At 43.6% G+C, this 27,240-nt stretch overlaps 1 protein-coding gene across 1 annotated transcript in view; it reads left to right on the top strand.

Moving 5' to 3' along the window:
- LOC122801582 (ILK associated serine/threonine phosphatase) overlaps positions 1-27,240 on the top strand; it is a 1,071,836-nt gene that overhangs the window by 224,320 nt on the left and 820,276 nt on the right. The window contains exon 6 of the mRNA XM_044071026.1: positions 5,343-5,449. Within this exon, the coding sequence (XP_043926961.1) occupies positions 5,343-5,449 (107 nt within the window). The remainder of the gene's footprint in view (positions 1-5,342; positions 5,450-27,240) is intronic.

Here is a 27,240-nt window from a genome sequence, read left to right as displayed (position 1 = left end):
TGCTTTGTATGCTAGACAGAGGTCACCTCTGAGGAGTCTGTATGAAACTGAGTAGACGGACAGGGCTTTTAGCCTGTCTGTGTAGGGTAGGTGTATGAGACCCTGGATTCTCCTGGTGAGGAACCTCTTTGGTCTCTCCAGCTGCTGCATGTGCTTTGCGAGGTACATGCCGAAGGGGGCATTGTACTTAATAATTGGCCTTATAAGGGAAGAATACAGGGATCTTATGACCTCTTTGTCCCTGGATGAGATACCCTTATTTATGAGGTGGGTCATGTAGAAAGCTTTCCATACAATGGAAGCAACATGATGGTCAAAAGTTAGGTTGCTATCAACTTGGGTTAGTAAATCCCTCACTACTGATTGTGTACTTAGGGCATTGTTATTAATGTGATAATATGTGGGGATGTCACTCTCCCCAAAGGGGATGATGATGCATTTTTTGCATTCAGCTTGAGGCCATGTTTCTGGCACCAGTCATTTATTTGGGTGAGACCCTCTTGGAGGACATCCACATCACTTTGGGAATTAATGACCACGCCCAGCTTGCAGTCATCTGCAAACTTGGCCAGCCATAGCCCACTGGTTTTGGCCTGCACCTTAGAGAAGTATATCCCAAATAACAGAGGCCCCAAGACCGATCTCTGGGGTACACTGCTTGTTACGTATCTACTGCTTGAGGTGGCTTCCCATATTTTGATTAGGTGGGTTATATCAAGTGAGCCAGTGTGCTACCCACCTGGTAACATATGGATTGATGCCTAGTTGAGAGAGTTTATCTACTATGCCTGAGTGGGGAATAGTGTCGAAGGCTTTGGCCAGGTCAAGGTAGGCGGTGTGCACCATCTTCCCCTCATCCATGGCTTTGGTTACCGTCTCAAAGAAGTCGACCAGATTTAACAGACATGACCTCCCCTTGACAAAGCCAAACTGTGTGGGGTCAAGTGTTTGGAGGTTGCCAATGTCCCTGTTAATGAGGTCCACGATAATCCGTTCCATGGCCTTGCAGATCAGGCTAGTTAGGCTGATGGGTCTATAATTTCCTGGAAAGGTGGATGCTCCACCTTTGTATAAAGGGAAGACAGTGGCTGTCCTCCACTCGGCTAGGACAAAGCCGGCAGTCAGGCTTTGGTTGAATAGAGTGCCTAAAGGTTCTAGGTGTGTGGACCACACCTGGATTGAACCGGTGTATGGAGTGTGAGCAGGCAGTAGCAGCAGCAAACAGAATGATGGTTTGTATCCTCAGGTGGGATAGGTTCCAAAAGCAAAGAGGTAGTGCTTCTACTTGAGGTGGCTTAGTCACACCACACCTTGGTTGCTGTTTGTAGTTCTGGAGGCCATATAAGGAAAAGGACATCAGTCTGCTGGAAGGAATCCAGAGGGAAGCTACCATAAAGGTCCATGGGATGAAGAAGGAATATGACAAGTGTTTAGATGAGCTAGAGCTCTTTTCACTTGAAACAAGGAAGGATGGGGACTTGGGAATTTCTGTGATGATATTGGTGTACAGGATTAGGTCAGGAAGGTAGGAAGGGGTCATTTTGAAAAGGAAGGCCAAGGAGCATGAGGGGGCCCATGCAGCAGATTGGAAGAAGTAACTACTGTGTAGATCTCCAAGTGTACTTCATAAACAGAGAATGACCCGTCAGAGTGGGTGATGGAGGTGGAATCTATGGATTCATTCAAGCAGACATGGGACAAGTGGAAAAAGGATAAGAAGGTATAATTTTAAGGACTTTAAAAGGAAGACTAGATAGGCTTACTGTCATCTATTGTTATCAAGCAAATGTAATATTTATAGGGTTAGAGTCTGACTTGTCTTCCAGCAAGTTGCTGATTCTGACCTTTGTGATAAGCTTAGGTTGTCTGTCATCTTGTCAGATGTTCATGGCATTGTATTCAGAAGTGCTGCTGAATGCTTGTTGCATTCTGACATAGAAATCTATTGGCATTCCACAAAAGATTCACTTTCCAAGCCCTTTGCTTTGTTTTGACTCATTTAGTAACTGGCATGACACACCCATGGGACAGTCTTAGATGCAGTATTCCCAGTGCTATCCATCATTCCTTTAGTGGTAAGGAATGCTTACATTTGATTACCCTAAATAAGCTTTGTTAATAAGTACAGAGTACTGTCATGATATCCTGTGTTAATAGTAGTGCATTACTGCTCAGTGTTAGTAGTGCATTACTGCTCAGTGAATTAGGATTCTCTAAAACCCTATTGCAGAAGTAGTGGCATTTTAGTACAGAGGATTAAAGGTATGGCTTTATTCTTTAGTACAGGGTTTGATTCCTTCAGTCTCCATTTACTTACTGTGTAACTCTGAGCAGGTTATTTATATAGAAATGCTTCTGAATCACCATTGAAAAGAAGATTGTTCTTAATGGTTTTACTTGATTCAACAACTAAATAAAATTAAAAACTGGTAATTAAAAATGTTTTTGTCTGATAAATAGTGTAAAAGATCTACAAGTTGTTGCTGAGCTACTTCCTGTGGTACAGGGTTTGTTTCCTTGAGCCTCCGTTTGCCTGTTGTGTTATCAGTCAGTTAACCAGATAGTACTTTGTGGCAATGTGGAATTTGCGCTAGATCTCCTGGGCTGCATGCCTAGTAGTAGCTATCTGTGCTTTCTTTCAGGTAGTTTGTGTGTATAATGTACTTCATGTAAAATAGTTCTGCCTATTTAACTAATTGATTGCTGTACAGTACTGTAATGTGTGAAATTTTTGGTACAAACATTTCTGGATAATAATTTTCGTGAATTCTTTTGTCAAACTGTTTTTGTGCTGTTGTGTAACTCCATTTGTAAATGTCATCTTACAGTGAATTGCATTTCTGATTTAACTTGCACAGTAGTTCAGTTGTGGTGCTCTGTAGATAGTATGTTGAAAGTCTGAGCTCAGATTTGTACATTTTGGCAGAGTTATGGGTGTTTGATTAAATGCTGTTAAAAAAAAAGCACTGGCTTTACTGGTTTTCTTCTTTTTTTACAGCTTCTGTAATATTTATTTTTAAAAGTATTTTTTCTTTTTGTTTAAGTTGTGGTAGTTAACTACCGAGTGTTCTTACATTCTGGGTCGTAGTGGTGAGGGAAAAATGACTTTCAGTGAAATTTTGAAGGTTGCGATTGAAAAGTGAGGTGTATGTAACCAGCACTAGTGTATTCATGTACATTTAATGGGGGCACATGAAACAGACTAATCAGTGCTCTTTGTCCATTTTGCGTATGTGTGCTCGTGTGTGCATATGTATACATATGAGGATGTGTGTGCGTGCATAGATACCATTCAGTTAAAAACTCTGAAAGACCCATTATCACTGTGTAATACCGTAAACCTCCTATAGTTAAGGCCCATGGGATATATGCAAATGATCTCATTAAAGACAGACCAGTGTTTCAGTTGCATAGGTTCTGAATGCCCATAACTTTTTACATCTTTACTGGTATATTCAGAGCAATAAAGCCAAACCCTACTAGCCATAGACATTCCATGTTTCACCCCTTTTCTGAGCTTGTCAGTACAGAATTAGTGGATTGTTATCCCATAGGCCTCCATTACAAGAGCTTTAGGGTACCGCACAGTGAAGACTCTAGCTTAGCTGAGTCTGTCTTGTAGGTTTTACTAAATGGCTTGCCAGTATGACATTTTTACCTTTTGGTTTGGATGATGATTGTCATATTTTGCATGCACCTTAATGTTAATGGACATCAGGCTTAATCTTAAGCTCTGTTTTTCCAAAGTGTAGCCTCTTGTATAGATATATGGATCTGTATCAGAAGGTTGACTTACCACAATGTCAGTGTTTAAATGATTGAGACCGGTTGATTGAAGCTGCAAAATCCAAACTGACCAGTGCATCGATATCACACAACATTGAAAAGTGGCAGTAGGTGGTTGTGTGAGATGCTGGTACTGCAAGGGTTGGGTTTTGTCCTTTCTCAGTTGTTCTGCAGTCTCGGACATATGGTCAGTGCAGGAGGGCTTGCCCACTAAAAGAAAATGTTTGTGATGTTGATGTTCCGGTCTGTTGGGATTTTGCAGTTTCAGTCATCCAGTCTTGGTCACTTGCACATTGACATTATGGTAAGTTGACCTTCTGACATAGATCCAGATATATATCTACACCAACATTGTATATATTTTTGTGTTCTTAGTGGTCCATGGGGAAACTATTAGTAAACACCAGGCAGTGATGATGATAGTTGATTGCAGGTAGACCATTCTTTGTTGCTGCTGACTTGTGTTTCTAAAAGTATGCTGTTGTGTTAACCCACTTGATGATCATCAGGCAGTATGCAATGCTTACTGTGTCAGTGCTGAATAGAAGCATGCTTACAGGCTTTCACATTTAGGGCTGATTTTATTTGCAGGTTGCCACACCCCAGCGTCCAGTGCTTTTCTTGTCTGTTTCACCTGGTCTTTGCTTGGTGGTTGCCCAAACAGTAAGTTAATAAATCACTTCCCTTCCTTAAGATGGGTAAGTAGTCATCAGACTCTCGCTTCCACTTCCTTTGCTAGGTTCTCTGGCACCCCGAGTCTGTCTGTTCAGACTCGCTTCACCACTACTGCCCTCAGATCTGTCCATCCCCATCATGCAGTCAACATTGCTGTCTTTTTATTTTTCATTATTATGCAACAGCAATCTTTGGCTTTGGTAAAGTCAGGAGTAGAATTCAAAGGCCAGCCATATTATTTTGTTAACAGCAACTAATTTGATCGTTGACATTGTTTAGTGTTATAATGCATAACCTTTGCATTGTAAATTGTTTTTGTTTATGCTTTCCTTGGTGGTGGGAATTGGTGGGGAGGGATAGAGTAAAATAAGTTGATGATAATGTTAGAGTAATGAAAGTCAAAAGTAGCCATTGCATAAAAAATCATCATATAAAAGGAAATTGCAGTAAGGCTGAGAAGATTATCTGAAAAGTTGCTTGCTTTTGGTCATTTTTGTAATTCCTCAGGAGCATGAGATGACTGAAGAAGTTGAGGCATCACTCCAAAATATTTTTTATGTGCTATATTAGAGGGGTAGCGTTTTTTTTCCCTTTGACTGTGTCTATTGGTTTTGTAATTAGTACTCTTGCTGAATTAGTAAGTTGTCAGCTGCTTGTGACTACAAAGTTATGGTGTCCACTCCTACAAGTGATTGACTTGATCGTAGCAACTGCAGTGTGGACATCTTAAGACTTCTGTGGACACATTAGGATGGAATCCAGCACCTTAAGTTGAGTTGTGATCTGGTTCTTGATAGAGAATGAATGACAGCTAGTGTTCAATTAATTCATTTCCATACAGTCCTGTTTTTGCCATGCTGATTATATTTTGTTTTTTTTAGTTCACAGATGTCGTATTTTGCTGTTTTTGATGGTCATAATGGGGCACGAGCTGCACAGTTTGCAGCACAGCAGCTGCATCTCAATCTATGCAAAAAATTCCCTAAAGGTAAGCGTAAAATACTGCTTTGAATAAAAATGTATTATTTGATGATTTAAGAAGGGCGATCTGAGCAAAGTTAGTTATTTCTTACTATATCATGGAATAAGGATGCAGAAATAATCAGTGTGAAAAATGCAAGATAAGCTGCAACTGTTGTGGTGTGTCGGCACAATGTGGACACCCCACAACTAATTACAGATGCTGGCATGTTAGTTCCAGTGAACAGAGAGTTAGGATTGCGCAGTGGTGAAATTAAGTGCAGAGAGAGAATATAGCTGTGTTATGAAGAGGAGACAGTGGTCAAGGACAGAGGAGTGGTGGGGAAAGTTATGGGACAAGAGAACGTGTAACTGGGAAAGCATGTTTCTTGCTTGTAAAAATCTGGAATAGTAACTACACAAAGGAAGGTTGGTTATATGAAGTTAAGTGGATGAAGGCAGAGTATGTTCAGGAGATGGAGAAGCCAGAGGAGGAGCATGGGTGGGTATGGGAGAGCATAGACTAATACGAGGGAGTGAATCCTAGGGTATGAATAATGGAGTAAAAGTGAAGGCAGGAGATACTGGAATAGTTGTAAGTTGAGTATTTATGATAAAAGAGGTGCTGGCAGCATTTGTTACTCCTCTCCAAGTTGTCCAGCAAGGTTTATGATTTGACAGTGTGTCTAGGTTAATGGTGTGGATTTTCTGCACCAAGCATATTTTTGTTGCTCCTCCCAGGACCTTACCTAATGGCTCAACCAACACCCAGTTGGCCTATTCATTCTATGACCAAGTGAGGTGGGTGCAAGCCCTACGTCCAATGCCTTCTGACCCAGGAACCTGATAAAACTGTCTGTTCCCTAGCAAGAGTCTGGTGGTAGGGAGCAGGCTTGCTTGCTTGTTTGGAGGGGTGCTAAAATCACATTGTTGCAGTCCCCTCTGCTTACTGGTGCTAAATGCCATGACTGCGCATGCTCAACTGACCCATTCTGTACTAGTTAACACGTGCTCCTGATAAATGTCACCCTGTGTGATGAGGCAAGTACCCCCCCCCCCCCGATGGATTAGGTGGTAGTGGCCACCTGCTCAAATAGGTTCATAGATAGGTTCATAGATTAGTACTAAGCTAACTGCCCTTGCGAGCCATTTTAAGCCTAGCCAATTATCCCTTGTGAGACTCAAACCCTGCACCTTGTGTTTATAAGGCAAACACCTTAACCATTAGGCCACCCTCTCAACAAAAAAAAAAAAAAAAAAAAAAAAGTAAAATAAAAAAAAAAAAAAAAGTAAAATAAAAAATAATAAAAAATAAATAAATTCTACCAAGCCAGCTCCTACAGGTGCTTGGGGCACTAATAGAACTCTGGTTGTCCATGGTATAGGCAAGACATTATGCCTGTGTGTGCCAGAGTTGGTTTATATACTAACCAAATTGTAGGAAGTACTGCAAATTGTTGACCCAAAAGGACACGGAGTCATATTCTGACTGTATGCAGTTTTTCAGTTTTGGGATACTAATAACAGGAAAGTAACTGAGTGGTCTCCGATTATAGCAGTGGATAACTTGTATTGCAGTCTTGTGTATTTGAGCTTGTTTAAGTTGTATAGACAAAGAATAAAAGATTTTCTGGAGGTACTGAAGGTACTGTTAATGTTTTGTATGTGTGTGTCGGGGCTTTCCTAGATTGTGATAATGCCTTATCATCCATTGTTTAGAGACCCTGCCCTAGAACCCCTCGTGGAGTAAAGTCTAAAAAAACTTAAGAAATGCATTCATTTAATGGTTACAGTGTACCTGTTGGAAGGGCTCATTGTGTTCCCATAACGTTGTTTACTTCGTGGGGCAAAGTGGTAACTGTATTCCAGATTAACCAGGTTTGATTAGCCATTCATGCATTGGATCGGCCAGCCAGTGGCCGATGTTGGCTTGCCTATTTTAGGAGGCAGGTGTGGATCGCTATGTAAACACTTACAGAAGTCCGGATAGTGTAGCATTGAAGCGTAAAGAGCTGAGTATGTGTTCCCCCTGTAACACATTCGTGTGAATTGTAACTAGAAGTGCTACATGTGTAAAAGTGCTTATGAATCAGTGGGTTCATTATTGGGGGAGTTTACTCGCCCAGGCTGCCACCAGAGCAATGGGAAGTTAAAAAAAAAAAAGAAAAGAAAAAAAGGCCCTATCCTTCAAAGTTTGCATAGGTGATGGTCCTCTTCAAAGGCACCTGAGTTCAGTAGTTACATCCTCTGTTTTCAGTCATAAAGTCTGGTACTCCCTTGGACTCAGTGTCACTTTAAGATGGTTAGTTTTGATAAGTCCTATCTGGGAATAATTGTTTTAAATGCTTGTCTGATTTCTCCATGTTCCTTGCTTCTTCATCAATCAGAATGTATAATAAATTTGTTGTGTCTTTCGGCTTTTCCCGGTTAGGGGTCACCACAGCGGAACTCCGGTCCGCTAATGATTGGTAGTTGATTTTTACGTGCCAAGTTACCAGCCCTGACGCACATCCTTCAACGAAGGTATGCCCATTCACGCATGACTCCACGCAGAAGACGCTCTAGCTGAGAATCGAACCAGACAGCGTCTTACTGTGAGGCGACAATGCTACCGCAGCACCACCACCACGGGTTCAAAATGTATAATAAATAAAATACTAATAGTTCTGAAACATTCAAGATTCATGCAGCTTCTCTCTGGGAATCTTTAGAAGAGTGAAAAATAGTTATACAAAAGTGCACATTTGTTGCTGTTTCTTCTCATTGTACTTGCCTGTCACTGTTTGACACTGTTGGGCCCACTTTGGAATGGCTTTGTACCACATACCTCATCTTCTAGAGCTTATTTTGTCCCAGAATTGACAAACTGTATGTAACATGTAAAGCAAGTGTATGTGAATTCCTGAGATGTGGCCAGAATTTATTATTCCCCCTTTCACCCAGCACCCACATATTCTAACAGCATAGATATGCCAATGCCACTGAACGTTATGACCATTCATCCCTTGCCAGTACCCTCGCCCCCTTAGGCTGAACTGCCTTTCTGCAGGAGGACCCTACCAATCACTCCCAAAATAAATTTATGGTTACCCATTAATCATCTAAGTTATGTTTAAGGGAAGATAGTGAATCACAGTGTTTAACATGCAGGAGAAGTTTATTCCAGAGGTATGGGAGGTGTTTGTCCCTCCACCATGTTTTATTTTTCTGTTTGTAAAGACATAGGTTCCTAGCTCTAGTATTAGAGATGACGTACTTGGGATGCAGAAGTTCCAGAACAATCAGATCTTTAATGGTGAGGTAAGTAAGACAAGTATCTTCCCTCAAAAATGTATGAATCACTGAATAAAGGGACAGAGATTCCAGCCCCTCTTTTTAGCTCAGGGATTGTTAAGCTTGTGATCTTGGAATGTGCGAAAGTTTCAAAAGGCAACTGTGTGTTCAGCAACATTTCTGAAAGAGTTTTCATTCATTTCAGTAAAGTTCTCTCCTGTGTAGAAAAAAAATGGATTAGGTGTAGGACTAGATTGCTAAAAGATCAGGGTAGCATTGCAAAGGGCCTTTGTCATCCTGCAGCACTACCCTTCTCCTAAATCCCAATAATGGGGGTGGGGCAAAGAAGTACTAACAATTCCTAATACTGTGACATCACTGCTGGTGTAGTGAATGTCTCCAGTACTAGGATGAGATAGATAATATGAAACATTTTAAATGCATCACATTACCTGTTCAGGTCATAAACTGAATGTAGCTGAGCCCCTCTACATAGCCAAGTCACAGCCAAGGTCCCAGGAAGCTGGTTATCCACACAGTGCCACCTGTATATTGTCCATAATACTGCATGCATAGCACATAAAGTTGTCACACTGGATTTGTTATGGCCTGGAATACAGTGGTGGCATACTGTGGGACTTCAATACTGAATTACAGTCTGAGTCTGTATTTTCTAGAATACTTTGACTTAAGTAGTTGCCTGTATATGAAGTAGGTGACTCACAAAAACATTAATGTGTATGTATGCTACCTTTGCCTAATCCTAGCTTATAATTGATAATAGTTTAATAATTTAATAATATTGAATAGCTTGCTTATCTAGTGACCAGTATTGTCCATGAGCTAGCGCCCCTCAACTTTAAGTTGAGAGACAAAAAGAGTAGAAAAAAGTCTGTCCCCTAATTTGGTGGACATTCTTTGAAGTTGTCTTCTGCTTTAACCTGTAACAAAGCACTTGCTATAAAATACAGGTATACATTGTAGCACACAGTTTGCTGCAGTTACAGTGCACCTATAAAGAGCTTCAGCCCTGACACCAATACAGTCACAGAGTTCAGTGCATCCCAGCACTGGTACTGTAGTAGAACCCTGTCAGCAGCTGCCGATTAAACCTCTTAACACCTTGCGTCTGTGGCAGCTGCCGCCAACAGACTGCCTTAGCTATGCTTCTGTGCTAACCTAAACAAATACGTCATCTGCTGCAGTACAACTCTACCTGTATGTCTGCACTGTTACTGAAGGCATATGGTCATTTCATAGTGTATTACTGGCAGTACCATTGCCATCATGCAGATGAAGCTGATGTCCTTCTGTATCAGTGTTACAGTATGCATTACAGAAGGGATCTCCTGCAAAGGATTTCTCAATGTCTGGCCAGTATACCAAAGACTTTATATCCTTTCAACATCGTATGTCAGACATTTGCTCCCAGCGCAGGCATAAGGCATAAATGTGATGTATGCATGCTCAATACTTAGAATTTTTTTGGAACCAGTCCATGGTTGAACGTTGGTCTGAACATCCTTCGGTGAGCTGGTTTCTACTGATCCATTTACAGATAAGTGCTCTGTTGGGGTTCCTTCTTTTTCCTTCTCTTTGTGTACTTAGGGTTCATATCATCCAGGAAGGGAAAATGTCAGTGTGGGAGACAGACTTCCCATGAGGATCATCACAAAAAGTGTTTATTCCACTTGGGTGCTTCATACAATCATAGCCAGTGTACCATTTGTCATGCCATTTTCCAAAAACTCTTGGCAGCCGTGTGTCTCCTTTGTCCATTTACCTTGAGAACTAGTGTCTCAAACTTTTGACCCAGGGTGCTATGGACAAATGTGGCCTCCCCAAGGTGCAGCCATCTCTTAAAAAAGATGAATAAAAAGTCTTGGTCTGAGTCTGCTGCTGTCCAGCCTCCACTAGACTGTGTCTCCCTTCAGGTGGATGAAGACCCCAAAGACATTCAGGTGACAACACCAGTTTCCTCTACTACGACCCTGTGGGAGGCTGGAATGGAATAGGCTTCTCTCACATCCTCTGAGGCTGTGCAAATGTGGGTAAACCACGGCTGACCATTTCTGAGGGGCCTAGAGGGATTTCCCAGGTTGTTGTTAGAGAAGAGGTTCCTGGTAACCTTATTGAGTCTAGACATGGCTCTGAGCCCCCTAGGTTTGCCAAAGCTGATGTCCCATTAAAGAAGCAGCAGAAAACTAAACATCTGATGTCATTTTTATTCATTCCTCAACCTGTTGGTCTTTGATCCGACCCTTGGATCTAACTGGGGTGTTTTCCAAAGCTTAGGCTCTGAATCTCGAGCTCCTATTCTACCCATAATGCCTCATTCCCCCAAATTACTTCAAATCTCGTTTGCCACTCTACTAGAAGCATTGTGATCCAATCACTTGAGCTCCACTGAGAGGTTCTGGTGAAGTTTATTTGCAGATAGGTCAGTTTATTCTTCTTTCCTGTTACCTTTTTCTCTTTCCCCATCTCTTCTTATATATATATATTTAAAAAAAAAAAAAGCATCTCTGGTCTATTCTTGCAGGACTTTCTCCTCTTTTCCTTTTCTCCTTTATCTGTGAGATGTCTAAACCCATAGGGTTTAAAAAGTGCACTTCATGTGGGCACAAGATTCCTTTATGTGATGCCCACAGGGAGTGCATGTGTTGTCTCAGCCGTCTCATCTGGAAACCTTGTGTTCCATCTGTAAGTGGTTTCACCCTCTTGCTTTGGCCAGCTACTGCAACAAACTGATTTTGAAGGGCCTGATTCTTTTCTCTGCCCCAGCGGCAGGTTAGTCTAATTCAGGGTCTCAAACCCCTGCCAAAAAGCATAAGGACACAGGAAACTTTCACCTGATAAGTCCGCCGCAACATCCAGCCAGCCTTCCAAAAAGGCTCCCAGAGAATCAGATCTGACATCCTCTGATCCTACTAAGTCTACCGACTCATCTCTTCGGGACAGACTCTGACTGTCTCGGGATCTCCCTTTTGGGACTTGTCTGCCAAAACATCCTCTACACCACCTTCCACATATTCCTTCAGATCTTCCTGTAGCCTTTCCAGATCTGAGATAGATGGGCTTTTCCTTCAGACACAGATCCAGATGGGGGTTTTACCAGCTCTGCCCTCAACTGGGTCCATGAGTCGACTTTCTCCTTTTAGGCTTGTTGTTCCTTCTCTGATCTGACCTCCTGCTTTGGAGTCCTTGGGTTGGAAGGCCCAGAGAGTCAAGGTGTCAGAGCCGATAGTGATTATTACTCTGACTCCTACAGCTTCCCTGACTTAATGTCCTGCGACCGAGTTGGAGCAGAGCAGCTCTCTGAGTCGAAGCCTTGATGGTTCCTGGGGATTGAGTTTGACTCTGAAGTTTTCAAGCCGTCTCTCCCCCTTGAAGCCTTGGCATTCAACAGCTCAGCACCGACTACCCCTTCAGAGCAGATGGCCCATGAGGCTCAAGTGCATTCTGCCCCGACAGTTTCAGCTCTGGGGAGAACGTCTTTGTTATCTCTGGGCCTGCGTGCCTTCGAGGTGGTGGAGAGGGTTCTCTTCTTACCAAGGAGATATTCGGCTCCAGTGCTTTCGGATCCACCCCTTACCTCCTTCGATACTGTGTCTGAGACCCCAGGTTTGCCACCTCCTGAGACAGTCATCTCAGCAAAGTCTCCAAGCCATTCCACCTTTAGAACCCCAGGTTTCTTCTGATACTTCCTAGGAGCATCCCTCCAAGGTGGTACCAGGAAGAGAAGGTGCAAGAGGAGGCACCCGGGTTCTCCCCAAGAATCCATCACAGAACACACTGATTCAAGGAAGAGGAAGGGTCCTTGAGATATCCACCTGAGGATATCTCCTTTGGAGACATCTTAGGAGTCTTGCTCCAAAGTAATGGTTGGTCTAACCCAAACGCTACCCCATAGGAAACTGTGTTCTTGGAGGTGTTAGGGTCCGGCCCATCTACATCTTTGGAGTCCCCCCTGCTGATGAACTGATCCAGGGCATGGAAGGAGCTGGACACTGTAGAACCTGTCCACAAACATGCAGATAGGATTCTTAGTGCCTTAACAGACCGTCCACATTGTGCCAGAGGAATCCCGATAGATGCCATGGTTGTTGCGACAGCCGCCAAAAAGGAGCTCACTCTGGAAAGCTCCACTGTCCATCCCCCTAACAGGGAGTCTAGAGTCATGGACAGATTTGGCAAGAGAGTTTACACTTCGGCCACTTTCACCCTAGGAGCGCTAAACTATCATTTTACTAGGCTACGGAGGGATTTAATCAAAGAACTCTCTAGCTCTGCCCCAGAGTCCATGTCTGATGAGGAAGGGAAGGTCTTTTCCTCCAGAATGGCCACTCTACAGTTATTTTCCAATACGTCCATGAGGTTAATTTCCCACGCTGCAGAGGGCACCTCTAGGGCTGCTGGTTCAGGCAATGCCATTAGGCGTCATGTCTGAATGCGGCTGTGTGACTTTGCGGAACCTTTCAGGGTGTCATTTGTCAATGCACCCTTTGATGGATCGTCATTGTTTGGGCCCACTGTCAGAGAGACACTCTCCCGTAGCAAGAAAGATGAAAAGACCTTGTCTGCCATCGGAATCTTTTTTTTTTTTTTACCCTACAAAGATCCTTCTCCAGTAAGCAGTGTGGTAGTAAAATTTATGGTTCAAAAAGTCTCAAAAATCCTTTTCAGGAATTCCAGGGAGATTTTCCCCCCACGGGGAGAGGGGGAAACAATAATAATAATAGTAGACGCCGCCCACGCAGCAGAGGGGGTCAGCAAATTCAAGGGTTTCGAGATTTGTTTTCGGACAGACTCTTTGTGTGCTCCTTAGGGTGTTAACTGACTGTCCCTGTCTGGAGGCAGTCGGGGAGTGTTTATCTTTGCACCCAGAAACCTGGATAGCCATCACAAATGATCTGTGGGTGCAAAGAATTATATCCAGAGGCTATTCCATTCCTTTTTTTTAAAACATCCCAAACCAAACAGATCCCTCCCCGATGTTCCACCCAGTCAGAGGGAATCAGCAACTTTGGAGATTGCAAAGCTACTGAACAAAGCAGTAATCCAGACAGTCCTCCCAGTTCAGATTAGGCCAGTATTGCACCTGACATCACTGAACAAGTCAGTAAAAAAAATGTAAAATTCAGGATGGTCACGGTCCAGTCCATTCTACCTCTATTGCAAATGGATGACTGGATGTGCTCAATAGATCTGAAAGGGACGCGCACTAATACATCAGAATGAACAGACACTCCAGAAGGTATCTCTGCTTCACTCTGGGAGCCAATCACATCCTCCCTTTTGGTCTCAGCACAGCCCCCGGGGTGTTCACCAAATGCATGGTGGTAGTTGCACCTCACTTGATACTGCAGGGATGCCACATGTTTCCTTACCTGGATGATTGACTCCTCACCGCTCCAACCAGACATCTACTCACTCAAACCAGAGATTATTTGTTACAGCTAGCTCCTACCTTAGGCGTAACTATCAACATGCAGAATTCACAATTGGACCCTGTCCAAGTAATAGACTTCATAGAAGCACATCTGAACACATCCAAAACCCTGGCCTTTCTCCCTCCAAACAGAATTTCTACTCTGACTACATATTGGACAGATTCTGGCAGTACCGAATCTGCCAGCGAAATTGGTTCTTAGAGCATTCGGTTTGTGGATGCCATTATTACTCTGTTACCTACAGCAAGACTACACATGAGAATTCTGCAGTGGACATTAGCAGTCCATGGTCCTTGCACCAACATCCCTAAGCTATCCAATCAAACTTTCAAGAGTGTGCAAATACTCGCTACTGTGGTGGGTTCATTCTTCAAATATTGAACAAGGTCTCCCCCCAGTGCCACAGACACTTCCTAGATAGGGTGGGGGGGTCATTTCCTGGGACGGACAGTCCAGGGCATGTGGACATCACAGAAGACCAGTCTGCATATCAGTGTGCTAGAGATGAGAGCAGTCCTTCTAGTATTTCAAGCCCTGTACAGCTTTCTTTTTTCTACGGATCATTGTGGTACAGACAATATGTCAATTGTTTGGTACATCAACAAGCAAGGAGGAACAAGGTCTTACTCACTGTGTCGAGAAGCAATAAGAGTGTGGCAGTGGGTGATCTCTACTAACTGCTTTCTGATTGCAGTGCACATACCAGGGGAGTGCAGCATTCTAGAGAGTGGGCTGAGCAGAGTCTTGCTGATGCCTCACAAGTGGTCTCTAAAACAATCAGTGGCAAACATGATCTTTCTCAAATGAGGTCAACCCTGCTGTGATCTCTTTGCATCCCCTCACAACAACTAATGCAGCAGTTTTTTTGTCCTGATCCCTCCTCAGCGACAGTCCCCAAGAGGTGCTCAAGTTCATGCTTTGCTCCCCAGTCTACTTTACGCATTCTCACCTCTACTTTTAATTCCCAGGTTTCTTCAAAAAGCACAGTGGTTGAAGAGCAGGGTAATCCTCATTGCTCCTTTCTGGCCTCAGCAAGTCTAGTTCACCTTCCTGTGGTCATATCTCATCTGCTCTCCGTGGACATTGGAACCAGTTCCAGATCTACTGTCCACCCTCCAGGTCAGACTTGCCTGGATCTCCCAGGCCTAAAACTAACCACATGGTTTCTCCAGTTCCAATGAAGGCTACACATTCCAGGCTATCTTCCACCATCCAAAACATTTTGATTTCATCCCACAAATCATTTACTAGAACAATTTTATAAGAGCAAATGGAAAAGATTCTCCATGTGGGCTCAACAGAAGCAGTTGGATCCCTTTACTGCTCCCATTCCTGTGGTCTTGGATTTCCTTACGGATTTCTTTCAGAATGGGGCAACTTATTCCACTGTAAAAATGCAACTGGCAGCCATTTCAGATCATCACATCAGAGAAAATGTTTCATTGCTGCCTTCTTCAAAGTTGTGCAAAGCCTTTCTTAGAAGTACCTTTTTGCTTCACCCTCCTGTTAAGGATCCCAGCCCTCTGCGGGATCTGACTATGATTATTCAGGCACTAGTCCATCAACCTTTTGAACCTGCAGCCAAAGTTGATTTGAAATTCCTTTCTTGGAAAACTGCTTTCTTGGTGGCCATCACTTCTGCTAGAAGGGTTTCTGAATTACAAGCCCTTTCTTGCAAACCTCCTTATTTGATTTACCATAAAGCCAGAGTCACTTTACGTACCAACCCTTCGGTTTTACCCAAAGTTGCTACAGAGAACAATATTAGCCAGTCCATCAGCCTACCAGTTTTCTTTCCCAATTTTCAAAACAGGCGAGAGAATATCCTTCATCTAGTAGATGTTCATATACAACTGCATTTTTATGTGGATAGGACAAAATCATTCAGGAAGTCTTATCAATTGTTCGTATCCTTTACCAAAGTCAGAAAAGGACAACCAGTTTCTAAGACCACAAATGGTTGAGATTATATTTGCCTTATGTACGCATCTAAGGGTATAGCTTTGCCCCACACAAGTCAAACCCATTCTACTAGATCCTTGTCAACATCCCAAGCCTGTTGGTCTAGAGTCTCTATTGATAATATTTGTCCAGCAGCTTCATAGTCGAGCTCTCATACCTTTGTGTCATACTACAAGCTAGATATTGTCTCCAGAATTAGAGCTGCCTTTGGTTCTGCAGTGCTCCTGAATATCCTTCCATGAGGGCTGCCCAAGGTTACTGTAGCTAGGGTCTCTGTCCCAGAGGTTGAGGAACGAATAAAAAGGATCTGCGTTGTCCATTTTCATTCTTTCTCAATTTTCCCATCCTCCTTCCCCCTGCCCATGGCTGTGAAAGCCTTGACGGATATGTTTACATGAACCCAAGTTCCTGTTTGAACTTCTGAACCTTGTTCTTTTTCGTTCTGTAGTTACATGTACAGTCTACAGTATGTAGCAGTAAACTCGATTTGAGGTAATCTGGGGGAATGAGGCATTATGGGTAGGGAAGGAGCTCGAACTTCAGAGCCTATGTTTTGGAAAGCGGCCGAGTCAGATCTGAGGGTCAGATCCGAGACCCACAGGTTGAGGAAGAATGAAAATAGACAACACAGATGGAATGTTATGGTGAGTACATAACTTCTTTATATTCTTCCAATTGCTAAGGAACCTCAAAGGGAATGACAGGACTTTTATCTAGGGTTTGTTCAATGCCATGATGGCCTTGAAGCCCCTTCAGGGGTTATCTGTTTCGGTTTCGTCCTGGTCTTCTGCTCTAGCAAAATGGTTTAGGGAATCTGATTCTGTGGATGAGGAGGTGGATTCAGGGGATAAATCCTTGGTCTACTCCTCACAAATTACTTCACCCTTGGACTATGGGTCAGAGAAAGAGGATGCTTTGAGTGTTGATTCACCCTTTAAGGAGTTGTCCATTGGGGTCACTAGTTCGCATGATGGAGCATTTCAATTGGGATTGCTCACATGTCTCTAACATTCAAAAGGGATATTATGAGCTGTTACAGATTCAACTTCCTAGCCCTTTTGCTGTTCCCCAAGTTGTGGATGCTTTTTTGGATACATTTGCAGCTATCTCATTGGCTTCTGATTCTCACCTTCCAGATCCTGAGAAGCCTAACAATTTTTATAAGGTGCCTGAGGTCTTTAAATACCTTTACAGCTGTCCTCCTTCAGACCCTGATGTATTCCCTGTTTCTGTTGCCAAGCCATCCAAGCTTTTACCCTCTTCCAAACTTCTCCATTCAGCTAGACAGGCTATGGAGAGGCTTGGGAAAAAGGTTTGTACTTCTGCTACTCTGGCCTTCAGGGTCATCAGTTATCAACCCCCATATGATCAGGTATGTTTTGGCTGTTTTGTCTCAACTTGGATGGGGGCCTTGCCAGAACCTCCTGACACTGAATGTAAGACTGCTGTCCTTTCCTTATTGAGTTTTGCTTCACAGGTAGGCCACTACTCTAGAAAATGTAGATGTTCATTGTGTTACACTGCTGCAGTCATTACACTTGGGTTATCCTGCCATCAGGCAGTTCCCCAGTCGGCCTGAGTTCCAAAGTCTTGGTCTGGCGTCAGTTGCTGTCGCCTCCTCCCTGACGTCAGTGTGGCAGGGGTATATAAGATGCAGCCGACGCCATTTTCTTCAGTCTTTCTTGCCGCGCAGTGCCCGAAACAAAAGCAGTTCGCAAGTGCCGGTCGGCCGTCTCCTGAGATTTTCATTCCGAATCCAGAACTGAAGTCTTCTGCAAAGCTAAGTACCCCGTTCGGGAAACTTTTTCTTGCCTCAGACTGATGTCAGTAAAAGTTAATAACTGTATTTCTTGTGGGAAGCAAATACCTCATAAGGGTTTCCATTCTTACTGTATCCCATGCCTAGGCCCAGACCACAAAGTCACTAGTTGTCAGTTTTGTGCTAGGTTTAACAAACGCACTATTAAACGTCGGTTTAATTTTGCCCGACATTATTTTGGTAGAAAATTAAATTATACCATGCCGTCGGAACTACCGACGACCGGAATACATAAAAAGCACAAAGACAAGGATAGGCATCCGAGGCCAAAAACCGACGAAGCCTCTTCTAGGCCAGTCGCTGGTTTTCCAGTTTTCAGCGAGGCACCTTCGTAGCCCCTGACTACCGCTTCTGTAGAACCACAGGCCGCTTCTGACTCCCACGTGAAGATGGCTGGGCCATCGGATGCACTAGTTATTCAGCCTACCGAAACTAATCCTTCAGAGGGATCTCAGGGATTCAGAGGTAGCTGACCTACCCGCTGCTTCAGAGGGTGTTTTCAGACCTACTCAGTTAAGCATTAAACCCTCTGCTAAGTCTAAGCCAGCCTTAAAATCAAAGAAACAAATATCGTATTCTCCAGCACAGGCCTCCATACCTAAGAAACAAATGCTCAAGATGGCCAAAGACCTAATCACTCTGATCAGGGGGTCCCATTCCCCTCCTGATAAAAGGCCTAGACAGGATGCAGACTATGAATCATCCGACCAGTTGTCCATCTCTTCAGATTCATCCTCAGGCCTAGGATATTCCTTACCCCCTTATGAGGATTCTGATGCTGAGGAGTCAATTCCATCAGCCTCTCCGCCTGAGGATTACTCCTTTTGGGAAACCTTGCTTACCATGAGGGAGCATTTCCATTGGGAAGGCTAGGATTACTCAGAATCCAAGAAAAGGCTCAGAGACTTCCTTTTACTACCTCAACACAGACCCCTTGCTATTCCGCCAGTGTTGGATATTGTGGATGATGTGTATACTGAATCCAGCCTAAATCCTGATTCCTTACCTCCAGCCCCAGTTAAACCTGACAGATACTAGTCCCCTGACTCTCTCAAATTTCTGTACAAAAGCCCTGTTGCTGACCCTGAAACTATTTCCCAGGGACCCAAAGGGGTTAAGGCCTCATCAGCCAAGAATCCAGTTCCCTCTGACAGAGATTCCAGAGCATTAGACAGATTGGGAAAGAAAGTATATACGTCTGCAACTTTAGCAATGAGAGCCTTAAATTGCCAGTTTCACATGCTAAAATATCAGCAATTTCTACTGTCTCAGCTTCCAGATTCAGATCCTCCTACTTTTAAAGAAATGCAGGATTGATTGCATGCAGCTGAACAGGTGAGAAAACATACTTTGCAATGTGGTTTTGACTCTTTAGAGTCCTCCTGTAGAGCAGCCATTACAGGCTCTGTCATTAGAAGACATGCTTGGTTAAAAGAACATACGTTACCAGACCATGTTAAAGCAAAATTATTGGATGCACCTTTGCAGCAGGATGTGTTATTTGGAGTTAAGGCAGAAGAGGTATTAAAGAAAATGGAGGATAAGGCAAAATCTATGCAAATGGTGAAAGATTTCTTACAGGTTCAGCCTCCTAAATTTAGCAGAAATTGGCCAACTAAGAATTGGTCCTTTCCAGTTACAGACAGACCTCAAAGGGGCAGATACAGACGTCCAAGAGGTAGAGGTCAACCACAAGGTCCTTACAGGCCTCGACAATGGGTTGCATCAGGCCAGAAAGAAGGGGAAGACAGGCCCCAACCATATAAAAAGCAGCCCCAATGACTTCCCGCTACAGCTGCCAAACAACTCTCTCTTGGCAGCCCCCTTGGGAGGAAAACTGGCACTTTTTTATCACAATTGGCATATGATCACCAAAGACAAATGGGTTCTCAACATTGTATCTGAAGGTTGCAGGTTCCACTTTCACACTCTGCCAAGGTTAAAATGAATGCCAAATCTGCCACCAAATCAATGGGCAGAGTCTCAAAAACAAATTACAGCACTCATGGATATGAGAGCTATTCAAAAGGTACCACCACAGGAGCAAGGACAAGGATTTTACTCAAGACTCTTTCTAGTTCCCAGGAAGGACAAAGCCTGGAGGCCAGTTCTGGATCTTTCTTCTCTAAACACTTTCCTGGATGTTCCGAAATTCAAAATGTTGACACTACAACAGCTTCTTCCCATGCTGGGCAAGAAAGCTTGGCCCGTGACATTGGACCTCAAGGAGGCATACCTGCATGTCCCTATCAGACAAAACTGCAGAATATACCTCAGATTCATAGCTGGTTCAATGCATTATCAATTCTCTGCACTGCCCTTTGGCTTATCTACTGCGCCCAGGGTCTTCACAAAGTGCCTGGCACCAGTAATTGCATTTTGCCGACAGAAAGGAATTCAAATTTATCCGTACCTGGACGACTACCTGATTCAAGCAGGGAGCAAGGACATTCTTCTAAAGCATCTGGCATTTGTAAAAAAGTTATTAAGTTGCCTGGGGTACACAGTAAATGAGAAGAAATCAAAACTAGTGCCCTCACAAGAGGTAATATTCCTGGGTGCCAGCTTGAACACAACGGCCCAGATGGCATATCTCACGCCAAACAAGCAAGGACAACTGACTCAATACTTTCAATTGATGGCAACAAAGACTCAACTCCCTGCAAGAAAAATTCTGCAGGCCTTGGGTTACATCTTGCATACTATTAATTCCATATGCCAGACTGCATATGAGGAAACTACAATGGTACCTAAAGAATGTATGGTCTCAACACTGTCAAAGTTTGGAAACAGTTATACCACTAATTCCTTGCCTTCAACAGGAGTTTCAATGGTGGGCTCAAGCTTGTCACCTCAACAAGGGGGCAGCCTTTTACTCAACCCACAGCCAGGCAAACACTGACAACAGATACATCGGATTACGCCTGGGGAGCACACATGGCAGGTAACTGTATTCAGGGCAAGTGGCCAGCACAACAAAGGCATCTTCACATCAGTCAAAAAGAGATGCTAGCTATACAAAATGCACTTATAGCTTTCAAGGACCTGCTGCATCCAGGACAACTACTACTAAAGACAGACAACACCACAGTTATGTGGTACATAAACAAGCAAGGGGGCACTCACTCCTACCCCCTCTGCAGGCAAGCCATGACCTTGTGGAACACAGCTCTAAACTATCAAGTTCATCTGCAAGCACAATTCCTGCCAGGAGAGAAAAACACACTGGCAGACGACTTAAGCAGAAACATCATCGATCCCCACGAATGGGAATTGAATCCACAGATATTCAGAATGATAACACAGAAATGGTGGAGCCCGGACATAGATCTGTTTGCATCCCCAATGAACTGCCAGCTACAGAAATTCTGCATAAGGAGTTACCATCCACAAGCATGGAAAGTGGATGCCCTCTCATTCATCTGGAAAAACCTACAAGTATATGCTTTCCCACCACTACCTCTCCTGCCAAAGGTACTCATAAAAGCCAGGCAAGAAGAGCCAAAGATGATCCTGATTGCACCAGACTGGCCACACCAGCACTGGTACCCAATCTTAAAGAACTTAGCACAAGGACCACCCTGTATTTTGCCTCAAATCCCACATCTGCTGACTCAGCACAACAATCAGATACTACACAACCAGCTAAAGACCTTAAACCTAGCTGCATGGAAGATTCCTTAGTCAAGCAGGCAATGCCACTCTCCAAAGCTGTTATGGATGTCATTCTGGAGGCCAGAAGGCCTAGTACCAGGAAAGCCTTTTCGGATAAATGGAAGAGATTCTGTGCCTGGAACCAAGCACACAGCCTTGACCCTCATGTTCCAAACATTCCTCAGATACTACAATATTTAACTGAGATGCTGGACAAAGGACTCTCCTTCTCATCCATCAAGATCCACGCCTCTGCCATCTCTGCTCATTACAACACGGATCCACCAATTTTCTCTAATCCTTTGCTAAGACAGTACCTCAGAGGGGCTAAAAACATGACTGCCCCGTAGAGCACCTACTCCAACTTGGGACCTCAACTTTGTTTTGGAAAAATTGACTTTACCTCCTTTTGAGCCAGCTAACACAGCAGAATTAAAATATATCTCTTGGAAAACTGCTCTACTCCTGGCAATAACATCAGCATTTAGAGTTTCAGAATTACAGGCACCAATGGCAGTGGAACCTTTCCTCATTTTCCACCAGGACAGGGTGTCTTTAATAACTAACCCTACGTTTATGCCAAAGGTGGTATCCAGTGTGGCTCTAAACCAAACTATTAATTTGCCAACTTTTTATCCAAAACCACAGAATAAAGGGGAGAGACTACTGCATTCCTTGGACATTCATAGGCAGTTACGCTTCTACTTGGACAAAACCAAAGCTTTCAGGAAATCTGAGCAATTATTGGTAGCATATGCTGCAGGAGCACAGGGAAAAGCCATTTCAAAACAGACTATTTCAAAATGGATAGGACATTGTATACGTTTCTGCTATACACACCATGGAAAACCTGTACCTATCAGCATTAGATCTCACTCCACTAGGGCAACAGCCACTTCAACTGCCTACCTCAGAGTACCTACCAAGGATATTTTGGAAGCAGCAACTTGGAGTTCTGTGCATACCTTCACCAAGCATTACCATCTGCCTCTATACTCTAAATCCAGAGCTGGCTTCGCCACTGCAGTGCTGCCGGGCCTTATAGCCACCCCTAATGCCTTATAGAACCAGCCACCCAACCTCAGCTTTGGGATTCTACCCAAGTGTAATGACTGCAGCAGTGTAACACGATGAACATAGTACAGTTTTGTACCTACCATAAATGTAGATGTTTGAGTGTATACACTGCTGCAGTCCAGGTTACCCTCCCTCCTTCCCCTCTTACTTGCTGGTACGTACCTATGTCTTCTACCCTTTACTACCTGTGGGGAGTATTTGCTGGTAGCTGAAAGTTGTTGTTTGCTTTTATTATGTATGTTTTATTAGCAGTTTGAATTGCTTACCTATTCGGGGGCACCTGACATATGGGGCAAGAAAAACTGAAGAAAATGGCGTCGGCTGCATCTTAATATACCCCTGCCGCACTGACGTCAGGGAGGAGGCGACAGCAACCGACGCCGGACTAAGACTTTGGAACTCAGGCCGACTGGGGAACCTCCTGACGGCAGGATAACCCAAGTGTAATGACTGCAGCAGTGTGTACACTCAAACATCAACATTTATGGCAGGTACAAAACTGTACTTTATGATGCAGGTGATGCATCTTCTAGAGCTGCTGCTTCAGGTTCAGTTATGAGGCGTAGCCTTGGCTTCACCTCAATGTCTTACCTGATGTTATTAAGGCCAAGCTCCTAGATGCTGCTTTGGACACCCAAAATGACTTTGGTATGGCTGCTCCTAACTTGTTTAAGACTACAAGATAAAGGTAAAGTTATGCAGAATGTTAAACAAATTTTTGGTTCTTCCATCCCGAAATTTCAGAGAAACTATCCTTATAAGTTTTTCTTTGTTTGTAGGCACCCTCATCTGCTTCCTGAAGAGAAAATGGTTCCTAAGTGTATGTTCTCTGGTTAACCCACCCAGACTTCTAAAACTCAAAAAAAAACATATTTTCTCCCCCTCTCCCGTCAGGTTCCCAATGTTTCTCAGGGTTTATGGCAACAGATTACTTCAGATTCTTGGATTCTTTCAATTATTTGTCACTGTTATTTTACGGTGTGAAAATCCCTTCCTCCCTTCTCATGTCTTCCACAACCTCCTCCAAATCAACTTCCTCATTTTTCTGTGGTTCTTCAAGATCTATTGGATTAGGATACCATCCACCCCATTCCAGGATCCCAGAGAGGAATTAGGGTGTTACTAAAAAGTGTTTATGGTTCCTAGAAAAGAGGGATCATAGAGACCTGTTCTACACCTCTCCTTTTTCAACACTTTTCTAAAGGATTCCTTCTTTCCGGATGCTTTCCCTCCAGACTGCACTTCCTCTCTTACTTCCACAAAACTTTCTGGTCTCTCCAGACCTAAAGGATGCCTATCTTCATATTCCCATTCACGCTTTCTTCAGGAAGTTTTTTTTCTCTCTCTGTCTCTCTTTCTTCCTATAATTTTCATCTCTCTGCTTTGTCGTTTGGTGTTTTTGTGGTCCTAGGGGTATCCACCAAGTGTCTTGCCCCATTCATAGCTTTCTGCAGTCTTCAGGGAATCCAGATATCTAGATGACCTGCTTCAGGCTCCCCTCTCAATCCAGGCTTCTAAAGGATTTGCAGTTCACCATGCTGCTCCTATGCAGTCTAGGATTCGCTGTCAATCTCAACAAGTCAGTTTTGACTCCTCCTCAAAACCACATGTTTCTGGTTTGCAAAATCCAAACCATTCTAATGTTGGCCTCTCTTCCTTGTCCCAAGGTTCTGTCTCTGACAACCTACTTCCAGTCTTTTTCTCTCATTCCTGTAAAGGAATTTCTCAGAGCCTTGGAGTTTACAGCATTAACTCTTCCCATGCTTAACTTTGTCAAGCTTCATATAAAAAACCTTCAGTGGTACCTGAAGATGGCTTGTGTCCAGCATTACCACCCTGCTGAGTGTCTGGTTCCCTTACTACCTTGTCTCAAGCTTGAGGTTTATTGATGAATTCAGCAGACCTCCCTCAATCCAAGCCTGCATTTTCAGGCTCCTGTCCTTACTCAGGAGCTGTTAGAGGAGCCTCTTTCAACAATCTGAAGGTTTAGGGTCCATGGCCATGGTCAGAGGTTAGACAACATCAACATAAAAGAGATGGAGAGCTCTCATTCTTGCTGTTGAGGCATTCCATTCATTTTAGTCTCATGGCTCTTCATCTATAATGAAGGTTTTAACGAAAACGTACTGTATAAAGAGAGTGTTTATGTTTTTTTATTTTCTTGGATGAATAAAGTTGGAATTATCCTTATATCAGGGCGGAGTTCATTTTCTGGGTGCCTTGGACTATTTCAAGTAATTTTTGGTGCCTTTGCCGTTTTGTTTCTGTGTTATTAAAGTTTCTTCAGCTATGGAGACTGATTCTAGCTTTGATAGAGGAAAGAGGGAATAAGGAGGAACTGGGACAAGCCAGAAAGCTAATAGGTCAGTTATCTCAATTGATAGACCTATTGACTTCGCTCCACCAGTCAGTGATCGAGGTGGTTTCCAGAGCCCGGGAGAGGAGGAACCAGGAAATTGAGAGTACAAAAGGCTCTAAACAGCGTGAAAACTGCAGTAATGGAGCTAACTGGAAAAGGAATGACAATGGAGATGCTCGTTCTGGGGAAATAAACTTCCATTTTAACACCAGGAGCTTTGAGAAATAATGACTGTGAGGGTGAAATGAACGAAACTGATCTTCCTACCCCACCACCAGGTAAAAAAAAAAACAGACTTCTCCTGCAGCTTCAGTGATGAACCAAACTGACATTAAGAACTGGTTACAGGTCAGCTATTCTAAGACAGTGCAGTTGAACCAGATGTTCTTCGTGTTTCACTGTTGCAGTCATCACTTTTGGGTTATCTGCTTGCAGTAGCCCTGAGTCGGCCTGATTAACAAAGTCTTGGGCCCTGCGTCAGTTGCTGTCCCTACTTCCATGACGTCAGGTTGTCAGGAGTATAAAACATGCAGCTGACACCGTTACCCCAGTCTTTCTTGTCGTGCGGTGCCCGAAGCAGAAGCAGTTCGCAAGTGCCAGTCGGCCGACTCCTGAAATTTTCGTTTTTGAGTTTCAGAACCGAAGTCTTCAACTAAAGCTAAGTACCCCATTGGGGAAACTTTTTCATGCTCCTTACCTATGTCTGTAAAAGTTAATAATTGCATTACTTGTGGAAAGCAAATACCTCGCAAAGATTTTCGTTCGTACTGTATTCCTTGCCTAGACTCTGACCACGACGTACCTTGCTGTCGGTTTTGTGCCTTATTTAATCAACGCACTATCCGTCGTCGGTATATTTTTGCCTCTAAATATTTCGGTTCTCGGTTCAATTATCCAGAAATGTCGTCGGTAAGCCATCCAACTACCGGTATTCCGAAAAAGCGCAAAGTTAAAGACAAAGGCCGCCTAGGTCCAAAACTGCCGATGGCGCCGCTTCTAAGCCAGTCGCCAGTTCGTCGGTACTCATTGAGGCGCTTTCGCAGCCCCTGATACCCGCTACCTCTGACTCGCAGGCCTCTACTGAGACCCATTCGGAGTCCGGTATGCCGCGAGATGCTTCAGCTGTGGAGTCTGCGGATGTCTCTACATTGGATGGGTCCGTAGTCGCTGTGCAGACACCGGCTTCTGAGGGTGTATTCAGGCCTACGGACTTGCATATTAAACTGCCGCCTCCTTCTTCTTTAAGGCCTAAACCTCGAACCTTGCCTAGAAAACTGACGACTAGGCCGCATGCTCAGGCCTCTGTGCCTAAAACACAAATGATAAGAATGGCTGAAGACCTTATAATTTTAATCAGGGGAAGCCAACCTTCCTCTTCTAAGAGACCTAGGACTGAATTTGTTTATGAATCTTCTGACCAGGATTCTGATTCTTCTGATAATCTGGATTTACCCTTATCTACCTATGAAGATTCTGATGCAGAGGACTCCATTCCCTCTGCTTCTCCTCCAGAGGATTTCTCTTTTGGTGAAACGTTGCGCACTGTAAGGGAACATTTCCACTGGGAATGCCAGGATTTCTCTGATTCTAAAAAGAGGCTTAGGGACTTCTTATTCCTGTCTCAACATAGGCCTTTAGCTATACCTCCTGTACTAGACATTGTAGATGATGCCTTTTCGGAATCTAGTTTGGCCCCTGATTCTTTGCCTCCTGCTCCCAGAAAACCTGACAGATATTACAGGGTTCCTGATTCTCACAAGTTCCTTTTTAAAAATCCTATTGCAGATCCAGAGACTACTTCACAGGGACCCAAGGGCATTAAGGCTTCTACTGCCCAAAATCCTACCCCTTCTGATAGAGATTCCAGGGCGCTGGATAGATGGGGTAAAAAGGTTTACACTTCTGCAACTTTGGCCATTAGGGCCTCAAACTGTCAGTTTCATATGTTAAAGTATCAACAACATATTATTGGATTGCTAAAACAGAAAATGAGGTTGATTCCTGACTGTGCTGAAAATAAGGATTTACAGGATTTGATGCATTCTGCTGAACAGGATGGAAAACATACTTTGCAATGTGGGTTTGATTCTTTAGAGGCCTCTTGCAGGGCTGCTGTCACTGGGTCTGTACTCAGAAGGCATGCTTGGCTTAAGGAGCAATCTTTGCCTGATCATGTTAAAGCTAAACTGTTGGATGCTCCCTTAAATCAGGACCTCCTGTTT

Source organism: Protopterus annectens, chromosome 5.part0 (assembly GCF_019279795.1).
Source record: "Protopterus annectens isolate FY-2018-M chromosome 5.part0, PAN1.0, whole genome shotgun sequence".
NCBI lineage: Eukaryota > Metazoa > Chordata > Ceratodontiformes > Protopteridae > Protopterus > Protopterus annectens.
The sequence above is the reverse complement of the archived record's forward strand: the minus strand, read 5'-3'. Positions and strand labels throughout refer to the sequence as shown.